The sequence below is a fragment of the Oryctolagus cuniculus genome, chromosome 9 (assembly GCF_964237555.1).
Source record: "Oryctolagus cuniculus chromosome 9, mOryCun1.1, whole genome shotgun sequence".
Classification (NCBI taxonomy): domain Eukaryota; kingdom Metazoa; phylum Chordata; class Mammalia; order Lagomorpha; family Leporidae; genus Oryctolagus; species Oryctolagus cuniculus.
In genome coordinates, this window is record NC_091440.1 from 86,208,689 (window position 1) to 86,220,527 (window position 11,839).

The 11,839-nt window shown below is 53.4% G+C and overlaps 1 protein-coding gene across 2 annotated transcripts in view; it reads left to right on the plus strand.

The window, feature by feature from the left end:
- FLT1 (fms related receptor tyrosine kinase 1) overlaps window positions 1-11,582 on the plus strand; it is a 199,306-nt gene extending 187,724 nt beyond the window's left edge. For both annotated transcript variants that reach the window (XM_070049070.1, XM_070049071.1), the window contains exons 28-31: window positions 628-770; window positions 3,667-3,751; window positions 6,710-6,804; window positions 8,651-11,582. In XM_070049070.1, coding sequence (XP_069905171.1) covers window positions 628-770; window positions 3,667-3,751; window positions 6,710-6,804; window positions 8,651-8,852 — 525 coding nt within the window. In that variant the 3' untranslated portion in view covers window positions 8,853-11,582. The remainder of the gene's footprint in view (window positions 1-627; window positions 771-3,666; window positions 3,752-6,709; window positions 6,805-8,650) is intronic.
- Window positions 11,583-11,839: the final 257 nt, after the last annotated feature.

Consider the following 11,839-nt stretch of genomic DNA (forward strand, 5'->3'; position numbering starts at 1 on the left):
GATGCCTTTGACCGACAGTCCGCGGGCTGTTTTACTCGCTTGTTGTCGTTCTGAGCACCATTAGCAGAATAGCTGAAATCAGCAGTGTAAAAAAATGTATGCGTGTATGTGCAAAATTCTCTTCTCAAAACCCAACTATGGTGGACGTTGTGGTTCGGCAGGCTAAGCCACTGCTTGCAATGCCCACATCCCATATCAGAGTGCCTGGGATAGAGTCCTGCTTCCACCTACTGATCCGGTTTCCTGACAAATGCTCCCAGCAGGCAGCAGATGATGGCCCAAGTACTTGAGTTGCTGCCATCCACATGGGAGAACTGCATAGAGTTCCCGGCTCCTGGCTTCAGCCTGGCCCAGCCATGGCTGTTGCATTCTTTAGGGAGTAAACCAGTGTTAGGAAGATCTCTCTCTCTCTCCTCTCTTTCTCTCTCGCGCTCTCTCTCTGTCTTTCTCTCAATCTCTTCGTCACTCTCTCTCCATCTGCCTCTCACATACATAAACAGATAAATCTTTGAAACACGCATATGGAACCAAGATGTGTAAATGGCGTAGCAGAAGTTGAGCGAGTGCTTCCCAGGAACGGGGTGAAGGAGGACTTGTGTGACTGGAGCTGTGTCTCTGCTGTTTCAGGGTGGGAAAGACTACATCCCCCTCAATGCCATCCTGACCGGAAGCAGTAAGTTTCCGTACTCCGCTCCTGCCTTCTCCCAGGACTTCTTCAAGGAGGGCGTGTCGCTTCCCGGGTTTGATTCAGGAAGCTCTGATGATGTCAGGTAAGATTTTTTTTTTTTTTTTTTTTTTTTGACAGGCAGAGTGGACAGTGAGAGAGAGAGACAGAGAGAAAGGTCTTCCTTTGCCGTTGGTTCACCCTCCAATGGCCGCCGCGGTCAGCGCGCTGCGGCCGGCGCACCGCGCTGATCCGATGGCAGGAGCCAGGAGCCAGGTGCTTTTCCTGGTCTCCCATGGGGTGCAGGGCCCAAGCACCTGGGCCATCCTCCACTGCACTCCCTGGCCACAGCAGAGGGCTGGCCTGGAAGAGGGGCAACCGGGACAGAATCCGGCGCCCCGACCGGGACTAGAACCCGGTGTGCCGGCGCCACTAGGCGGAGGATTAGCCTAGTGAGCCGCGGCGCCGGCCAATGTCAGGTAAGATTTCTTTCCCCAGCTTTAATTACTGAATTTTCAAGCCTGCCAAATGATAGTAATAAAAAATAAATGAAGAACTGTGTAACAGTCACCTTTATGCCCACCTCTGTGTCCAACCCTTGCAGCCATTCGGCCCTGTTATGTTTATATACTCTAAATATCTGTGCATTTTATAAAGAACATTAGGCATTTCCAACACTTTAGTCTTAACTATTTTTGGTGTGTTTTTGCCAGAAGAGAATTCCATGTAGCTGCATCAAAATTATCACACTAAAGTAATTCCTAATATCATCTATTCAGATTTTTAAAATTTCTGCCAAACATTTTTATACTTCTTTTAAAAACAACAAGAACCCAATAGAGAGTAACACAGGGTATTTTCTGAGGTTTCTTTAGTCTATCTTATTTGAAAATCATTCCTCTTCTTCCCCCCCTCCCCCCATGACATTGATCTTTTTAGATGAAATTAAATAAACAGGGGCCGGTGCTTTGGTATAAAAGGCTAAGCCTCCGCCTGCAGCGCCAGCATCCCATATGGGCACTGTTTCAAACCCGCACTGCTCCACTTCCCATCCAACTCCCTGCTAATGGCCTGGGAAAGCTGCGGAGGATGGCCCAAGTCCTTGAGCCCCTGCGCCTGGGTGGGAGACCCAGAGGAAGTTCCTGGCTCCTGGCTTCAGCCTGGCCAAACCCCGGCCATTGCAGCCATTTGGGGAGTGAGTGAACCATCAGATGGACAGTGTCTCTCTCTCTCTGTCCCCCCTTCTTTATTTCTTTCTTTCAAATAAATAAATAATCTTTAAAAATTAAATAGACAAAAAAGGCTCTTTTTTCTTGTCAAGCAAATGAATATGCTCACGTTACTGCAGAGGAAATTGGAGAAGGGGCAAGGGGACAAATATTCATGGTGGGCACCCCCTGCCCCCGCCAGCCATGGACCTGTCGTCACACGTGCGTTGACCACACGCAGCCCCGGCGGTAACACAGGCACACGCTGTGCTCAGGCACTGCCCTGGGCTCTGTGCTTTCATCAGCTCCTTTGGTCCCCAGAAGTCTCGTGAAGTAGAGATTTTTCCTGTTACACACTCAGCATTAAGGCTCCAAGGAGGAGAGCTTGCCAAAACAGCGTGGCTAGGGATGGCAGAACGAAGCTTCCAACTCAGCAGTTCTGACCGTCTCTCGCTGCACCCCAGGCAATCCGGACGCCCTTGAGGACTTCTAGACTGCCCTGCAGGCCTGCCAGCATCTTTGTCTGCAGTGGGCACAGCGCTCGGCCTTGACCTTGACCGCCCCCTGGGGAGGCAGGGGAGAACTGCAGCCTGGTGTGACAGCCGTCCCGTGGGCAGCCCAGACTTATCCGTGCTCTTGCTTCACAGGCAGCCCAAGAGGCCGGAGCACATGAGTCAGCCTTTTTTTTTTTAAATATGAGGAAGCTATCTTGGATAACCTGGATTAGCAAGGTCTGATTCGGCTGGTGATGGGAGTGGTGTGGAGTGGCGTAGAATGTCCAGGTTACACGGGCCCTGCTAATATGTTGCTCAGTCTTTGATGCTTGCCTAAAGAAATTTGGCCTTCCAAGGATGACAGAGTATCAGCTGGCCTGGTGGGTAACCTGCTCTGCCACTCTTTCCTAAATAGATCATCAACAAAACTCAGTGGGTACTTACAGAGAAATCATGTACATAACTACCCATTTCTCCCACTCTGCAGTCACGGAACAACATACAAGTGCAGCCCCAGCACTTCACAATACCTTTTTTTAAGATTTATTTATTTATTTGAAAGGCAGAGTTACAGAGAGGCAGAGGCAGAGAGAGAGAGAGAGAGAGGTCTTTCATCTGCCGGTTCACTCCCCAAATGGCCACAATGGCCGGAACTGAGCCAGGGGCCAGGAGTTTCTTCCGGGTCTCCCATGCAGGTGCAGGCATGCAGGCACCCAAGCACTTGGGCCATCTTCTGCTTTCCCAGGCCATAGAAGAGAGCTTGATTGGAAGTGAAGCAGCCGGGACTTGAACCGGCGCCCATCTGGGATGCCAGCACTGCAGGCGGCAGCTTTACCTGCTACGGCACAGCACCAGCCCCCCACAATACCTTTCAGTTAGCTGTGCTACAAGCTTGGCAGGCCGTTTTATGTGTGACCTCACAGCCTTTTAGGAAGTAGGCAGTGGTAAGATTGCTTCCCCGGACATCATTTCTCTGTTGTCCACCGCAGGCGCGTTCAGAACACGTGAGGTCTCAGGTCTCTTGGTGGCCTGATGCCTTCTGATTCCACAAGGGACCAGTGTGGGACCCTCTGGGGTTTTGCTCAACATCACGGAATGTGAATTAGCAGCCGCGGGAGGAAGTTGCATTGCCCTGAGGATTCCCAGGGGCCCACCACTGGGAAACGTGAGCCTTGGGGGAGTTCAGCGGCGCCTTCTGGCGTTTCGGTTCGTCTTCTTGGGCCCTGGAGCCCCAGGTCTCCTGACTCATCCCGGCTGGTACACTCTCCCAAGCTGGCTGTTCTCTCTGCTTCCTTGTTAGATACGTGAACACTTTCAAGTTCATGAGCCTGGAGAGAATCCAAACACTGGAAGAACTTGCGCCACACACCACCTCCGTGCTTGACGTAAGTTGTGAACTGAAGCTTCTCGAGGCCCCTCAGAACCCTCAGCCGGCATCCACCCAGATCCCAGCTGCAGGAGTCCCCGAGGGCCGGCCACCGGCGGCCAAGCCAGCACTGTCGGCAGACCAACAGCTGGACTTTGCTCTGCCGAGCTCATCTGAAAGTAGAATTTCATGGTTTGAAGATGACCCAGAATTCCCCTCAAGACCCAGGGCCTTGCCTGGTAGGAATTAGACCCTCGGTAAACTCATACATGTTTCTAAGCCCTTGGGCGATCAGTGATGCCTCCTTGCTTTCAGAGTAATAGAGGAAGAACTCTTGGCTGTGTGAGTAGCTAGGCCTTGAGATGTAAGCGGGAGTTCACTCTGAATAGCCACCTACAATCTGGTAGGTTTCTACCTAGGCTTTCGGCCCTGGCTCTGTGTCTCAACCAGCTCTTCCCTTGAAATCCCTGGGAGAGGAGAGGAGGGGTGGGCAGGAGCACACTGCTGCTACTGCGCATGCTCACACTCGGCCTGTGGCCCCTGGAAAAGCACGGGGCCATGACCTGACAGCAGGTTAGAAACACCGACCCTCGGGACCTGCTCCGCCTTGCCACAGATCCCCAGGGGACTCCCGTGCAATTGAAAGTCGGAGAAGTGCTGATCTTGACCATGGCCCGCAAAGGGACTGGAAGACAGCCACAATGCAGAGATCATCACCACAGCTGATACAGCCTTGGGAGAAGCAACAGCCACCCGTTAAAAAACCCCAGAGTGGGCAGTGAGCCCAGCAGTTAAGATGCCCGTGTGCCACATCAGAATGCCTGCCTCTGGCTTCCTGGTGGGCGGCAGTGAGGGTTCAAAGCACTGGTCCCTGCCACCCATGTGGAACAAATGCACTGAGTTCCCAGCACCCCGTTTCAGTCCCAGCCAGGGACTGGTTCAGGCATCTGGGGAGTGAATCAGCAGAGGCGCACTTACTCTGTCTCTCCTCTCCCTCTCTCTCTCTCTCTCTCTAATAAGTGTTTTAAAAAATTTCTGGCCGGGCTGGTGTTGTGGAGCAGCAGGTTAAGCCGCCACCTACAACGTCAACATCCGTGGTCCCGGGGCACTGATTTGAGTCCTGGCTGCTCCGCTTCCTGTCCAGCTCCCTGCTAATGTGCCAGAGAAAGCAGATGGCCAGGTGCTTGGGCCCCTGCTTCCCGTGGAAGACTTGCATGGAGCTCCTGGCTCCTGGCTTCAGCCTGGCCCCGCTCCAACATCCTGGGCATTTGGGGAGGGAATCAGTAGATGGAAGATGTTCTCTCTCTCTCTCTCTCTCTCTCTCTCTCTCTGTAATTGCCTTTCAAGTCCAAGGAGATAAAACTGAGAAGAACACGGAAGGTATCTTGTAACCTTAAACCCCACCCCAACACAGGGGTGAATTACGACGGCTGTTTTGTTTGCTCCGGTGTTTGCTGGCCTTTGAGAACATTGCATATAGCCCAGTGAGGTCCCTGAAGGCTGGTGGGAGCCCTATGAACCCACTTACCGGAGCACGCTGTGTTAACAGAGTAATGAAGAATCTGCGTGACACTCGATGCCAGAGGTGAACCCGTGAGAAAATGTAATTGCTGCATACAGTGACTAAGGAGGGCCTGAAAATGCCACAGAATCTTCAAGAAAAAAAATTGAACCATCTCTTTATAATTTCCTAGAACTTTTATGGATCAGGCTCCCAAATAATATAGCATTGGCACTGGTGTTCTGCTGCAGCATGGTTAAACCAACCATAGCTTAAGATACCAGCATCCCGTATAAAGGTGCCGGTTTGAGGGGCCAACGCTGTGGCGCAGTAGGTTAAGTCTCCACCTGCAGTGCTGGCATCCCATATGGACACTGGTTCGAGTCCTGGCTGCTCCTCTTCTGATCCGGCTCCCTGCAAATGGCCTGGGAAAAGCAATGAAATATGGCTCAAGTCCTTGAGACACATGGGAGACCCAGGGGAGGCTCCTGGCTTCAGCCTGGCCTAGCCCTGGCTGTTAGAGTAGTTTGGGGAGTGAACCAGCGGATGGAAGATTCTCCCTCTCTATCTCTTTCTTTCTTTCCTCTCTGGATCTCTGCCTTTCAAATAAATAAATAAATCTTTAAAAAGAGAAAGAAGAGGCTGGCGCTGTGGCTCAATAGGCTAATCCTCCGCCTTGTGGCGCCGGCACACCGGGTTCTAATTCCGGTCGGGGCGCAGGATTCTGTCCCGGTTGCCCCTCTTCCTGGCCAGCCCTCTGCTATGGCCCGGGAGTGCAGTGGAGGATGGCCCAAGTGCTTGGGCCCTGCACCCCATGGGAGACCAGGAGAAGCACCTGGCTCCTGGCTTCAGATCAGTGCGCCAGCCGTGGCAGCCATTGGAGCGTGAACCAATGGCAAAAGGAAGACCTTTCTTTCTGTCTCTCTCTCTCACTGTCCACTCTGCCTGTTTAAAAAAAAAAAAAAAAAGAGAGAGAGAGAGAGAAGAGGTGCCAGTTTGAGTCCCAGAGGCTCTACTTCCAGATGGAGCTCCTGGATCCTGGCTTCTGTCTGCCCCCAGCCCTGGCCTTTGCGGGCATTTGGGGAGTGAGTGAACGAGCACATGGAAGATGCCTCTCTGTCTCTCCCTCTCTGTCACTCTTTCCAAATAAGTAAATCTTCAAAAACAATAATAAAGCAGACTCATAGCCAAAAGTAGTTTTCTTGCACTTGCACAGTGATTGGCACTAAACATAATCTGTGGACAGTGCTAACCTGCTGCTGTGATTTAGATTCATCCGCTTCACCTCCATGCACCAGGAGTAGGCATTTCTTGTCGCTCGCCAAGTTCCTATTTGCAATCTGGAGAAAGTGCTTTGTCTCAGTAGGGAGTGTGGACATCAGAGGCTCATCGCGATATCACTCCAGAGACTGGGCAGGGGCGCTGCGGGGGCCAGGCCAGACCATAACCTTTCCCCCCCTCCCTCCCTCCCGCCAGGATCATCAGGTGGACAGTGGCACACTGCTGGCCTCCCCGCTGCTGAAGCGCTTCACCTGGACTGAAAGCAAACCCAAGGCCTCGCTGAAGCTCGAGTAAGGACGCCAGGCCTCCTCTCTGTGACCTGATGGTGGAGGGGACTGCCGGAGGCTGCGGGGCACAGGGCTGCAGGGGGCTCTCTCAGGGCCGTGGGCAAGAGGGGCTATCTCAGGGCCGAGGGCAGGAAGGCTGCAGGGGGCTATCCCAGAGCTACTTGCCCTCCTCAGCTGTGGCTTTCAGGCATCGCAGAAAAGCACTTCCCCTCCAAAGCGCAGCAACAGGGCATGAAGTCAGGCAAGCGAACGCCGAGCTCAGGGAGACAAGCCTGGGGCTTAGGAGAGAAATGCTGCAGAACATTCCTGCAGGCACGGGCGGCCGGGGTCCGGCTGTGCAGGGCGCACAGGGCCTCCGAGGAACAGAGCCTGCAGCTGAGCTAGCAGAGGGAGGTGGGCTCCCGGCAGGTGAGAAGGTTTGTGCGAGAGGAGTCCCAGGGCTCCTCGGGGCCGAGAATCCGCCCTCCTGCCCCCTGTTGGATTCTGGCACCCTTCTCTCACTTGAGCATATCTCCCCCTCCCCGCCGTGGTCAAACCTCCCCACCAGAATGACTCTGGCTCCTGCTGTGAGCTCCACGGACCCCCGCGGGTGTCACTTCAGAGAAGCGGGGTCAGCCCGGCCCAGCCCCAGCCATGGTCGTTTGGAGAGCGGCCCAGCCCCAGCCATGGTCGTTTGGAAGGCAGCCCCGTTCTCTCTCGTTTGTGCCTCTCTCTGTAACTCCGCCTTTCCAATGAATGCGTACAGCCTTTAAAAATAAAAAATATAGACCCAACGGTACCAGCCCCTGGGCAATCTAAGTTATGGCAACAGATACATCCGAGTGCCACGACGGACACAATCTGTCACCCGTCAGTAGCTTGGAAAGACAGGGAACGTTCCCAGGCAGTGATCTGCATGTCCGTTCCCTTCTAATGCAAGCATCATGGCGGGGCCAGGGGTGAGTCCCAGCAGCCTGGAGGACACCATGAGGTGGATGAAAAGCGGAAGGAGGGAAGGAGGGTTTTGCCTCCTACCTTGGAACACTCCAGAAAGTGGGTGGGCACCTTTCTCTGGATCTTTGACGAAGGAAAGAAAACTGTAAATTCTATCCCCCCCACGCCCTCCCCCCACTAAGCCCACCAGGCAGCACCTGCTAGGCCTGCCCTGCCTTGCTAACCGGGTCCTGAGGGTCTCCCACTAAACAAACACTGCCTTCGGAGGTTCTGGGAGGGAATCCAGTGCTGGCGGCTTGTGGCCCCTGGTAGCTTCAGGCACTCCCTGGCTGTGGCTGCACCTCCCTGTGCTGTCTGCCCGTGGTCTTCCCCACTGTGGGAGGTCAGGCGTGGCTCTGCCTCCCTCGGCCTTCCTCCTGTAAGGACCTGCGGTGCTCTGTAGGGTCCCCCCAGAGAGTTCTGGGTAAGCTCCTCTGTTCACGATCCAGAGCGCACTCAGACCCTCCGCGGCTTTTGCTCTGTTGCCATAGAAGGTGTCATCACAGGTTCTGTGGATTTGACGTGGGTATTCTGGGGACCACCACAGAAGCTATGCGACCCAAGGGTAGCAGAGATGCCCCCCTCCCGGAGTTACTGCCCGCTGGAATTGTGAATTTTCATTCTCTAACCGTGCCTTCCACCCCCAACCCCTGGGCCGCACCCTTCTACCCGGTGACACCACGCAGGCTTCCGGGAGGTGGCGTCCAGTTTTGGAACGGAGAAAATCTGAGCAGAGGTTGAGATGGGCTCGGGAACCCTGCACACTCCGGGGACGGGCGCCAGCAAAGCACCCACTGAGAAAGCAGAGATTGTGCATTTGTTGTCGGGACACCCATTTTGTACCTACAGCTGATGGTGTTGCTTTTTCTCTCTTCAGCTTGCGAGTGACCAGCAGAAGCAAGGAGTCGGGGCTTTGTGACATCCCCGGGCCACCTGTCTGCCACGCCAGCTGCGGGCACCTCAGCCGAGGCCGGCGCAGGTTCACGTTCGCCAACGCGGAGCTGGAGCAGAAGACGGCTCGCTGCTCGCCGCCCCCCGACTACGACTCGGTGGTCCTGTACTGCACCCCGCCGGTCTAGAGCCCGAGGGGAAGCCTTCCGTCTAGAAGCACATGTGTATTCACACCCCGAAAGCTAGCTTTTGCCAGTATTATGCATATATAAGTTTACACTTTTTCCTTTTCACAGGAGTGAGCTGCTTTTTGTGAGTTTTTAATAGTGCTTTTTTTTTTTTTTTTTTTTGGACTAACAAGAATGTAACCCCAGATCAATTAGAGAAATAGTGACAAGTGAGGAACACTACTGCTCAATCCTCATATTACTCGCTGTGTTGGCAAAATCCCTTCGAAGCCCCGTGACGCACCTGCTCCAACCCCTGAGACGTCAGGCACACGCATGCGCTTTGGGGCGTGCACTATGGACGCCGCTGGGCCAGCCCCACAGCCCCGGAGCCAGGGGACAACAGGCCTGTGCTGGAGGGATCGCTCTCTGGCCGAAACGTGGCCTGTGGAATCTTCTGGGAGGCAGGTGTAAGACGTGGGAGAGAGAAAAGGGGAAAGAGAAAAAGGAGGGGAAGAACCAGGAGAGGGTCCAAGATGGAACTAGAGGCATGTCAGGCCCTCGGGTGGCGTCCAGCCACGGCCCCTGTGCCCAGACAGTGCAGCGATAAGGGGACGGTGGCTGGGTTCTGGGAGGCAGGAAAAGGACAAACCGTTTTTGGAACTCAAGTAGATGTCAGAGCTTCGCCTGTGGGAACAGGTCTGTGCCCGCTTGCACACGTGGCCCGTTTCGAGTTTTAGCACTGAGGATGGCGGGTGGGCTCCTCTGGCGGATACACTGGGAACTTAGCAGGGCTCGGCCTGCTCCGGGCCTCTGTAGCACGCTGTTCAGGAGGAGCCCCGCGGGATTAGTTTGGTTGGCAGGGGTTGTCCACTATGGGGCTCAAAGCCATATGTTTAAAAATGACGTCAGATTGTATTTCCAAGATTAATGTATAGTCAAGACACTAGCTTTGTTTCGTGTTCTATCGTTTTGTACAGTTAGCTGCAAAAGGAAGCTGAGGCGACTGGAGATGCAGTCTTGCAGAGGGTTTTCTCTGGATGAAAACTAGCACAAATGGGGAAAAACAAGGCAGGGCGCAAACTCCGTCTCTATAGCAACCAAACCACCTCAGCAGAAGCATTGGGACCCGGACGCCCAGGAAGTCAGCCGTGCTTCCTTGCGGTCTTACACTAACCTGGAAAGGGTGTGGAGAGCGTTAACCAATGTTCATCAAGCACTTTATGCTCCTGAGGGGGCGGGGGAGGGAGAGGTGAGATGTGATTTATGCAAGGTGTCTCTCCAGCTGGGACCCTGGATAGCGGCTCCTGAGCCATCCCCAGGGGAGGAGACAGCTGTGGACCTTGCCTTGGGGCTGAGGCCGCAGGCAACGGGGGACAGGGTAGCAAAGGGCGCCTGCTCTCTGGGGGGCTCCAGAGCAGCGAGCCCCGGACCTCTCCACCGGCTCTGTGCGATGCTATTTGTGCAAGCTGTGGGCTGTGTGTTAGGATGTGTGCAGGCACGGAAGCCAGGCAGGCAGCAGTGACCGCTGCTTCCGAGAGGAGCGTGGGGGACTTGCCTCTGTGCCGGTGAGGTGGCTCTGGGGCCCCAGCTCCCAGGTGACAGAAGACTCCTCCTCCACCTGCCACTTTCTTGTGCAGGTTCTTTGTGGGGAAAGCAGGGCGAGGTAGCACAGGCCCGGCTGAGGCGGTGGGCGCCTAGGGGGGCTTCTCAGGGCCTCCACGGCCAGGCCAGAGGAGGCAGCAAGGCCTCTCCACCAAGAACCAAATTCAAGCAAAATCAGGCCAAGGCCAGAAAGAGAGAAACACCTTTGTTTTTCTTCTTCTTTGCATACACAGAAGCACCTGTGACTACTGGCAGTAGTACAACTAAGATAACCTAGGAGGAGGTTCAACAGAGAGAAACGGAAGAGGACCCGAGTAATTCTCTACTTTTTTTCAAATCAGATAAGGCTCCAAAAATGAGTGATTACAATAAAAATCTTAGCTACTCATCTGATGTCTTGATTTTAGTCGTCTAATAATCTTAGGAGACCAAATGAGCCAATCTATTAGAATTAGGCTACTCTGCCTCTTCAAAGCCTCGGATTTGTAATCTGCGCGAGTGCATCAGTCAAAAAAAATTTTCCCATCTGGAGTCATAACACAGAAAAACGGAAGCTTGCAGGCATGAGTGTTGCCGAGTTGCACAGTGTTTGCTCGTTAAAACAGTGCTGGCAGTGCAAGTACGAACGGATGGTAATTCCAGAACTGGTGTGCCGTTCAAGACGGAACTGGCTGGCACTAACCAGGAACAGGCACGTCTCTGAACTAGCGTGGGTGGGATGGGACTGACACCATATGCAAGTTTTACATCAAGTTAATCTCAGAAACGATGCTCAGAAAGTAGTTTTAGCCCCTGGGAAAATTCGTCCAAGTCTTGAAACCTGTGCAGCTCTCGCTTGTTTCCCAGCCCATGAGAGTGTCAGACATGACACGGATAACACGTGCCTGCCGCACTCAGATCCAGCTAAGGGGGAGCGCCTCTCTGACCGCAAGTGCTCGTTACCGTTTGTGTACTCGTGGAAGTATGTGTGTCTCTGTGTTTTGTGCATGACTATTTAAGGAAACTGGAATTTTAAAACTACTTTTTATACAAACTAAGAAGATATGCTACAGATATAAGGAAGACATAGTTTGGTTCTACATGTCTAGCCATGATGAATGTATTTTGTATACTATCTTCATATAATAAAATTAACATCCAAAGTTATCTCCAGGTGTTCCTCTTGATCTTGTGAGTGAAAACTGGGTGTCGGTGGGGGCGGTGGACTGGTGTTCTGGGAGAGCTTAAGTACTACACAGTGCAAGAGAGAGAAAGCCAACACAACCAGAGAGGGCAAAGAACTTTCCATCACAAAATGGCTGCACTGAATAATCAGGGTCGTACAAACTGTAAATAAGAAGTAAAACCAGTCTAGGCGGATTGCCCAGAAAACTAGACACTCGAGTGAACAGGATGCTGAAGCC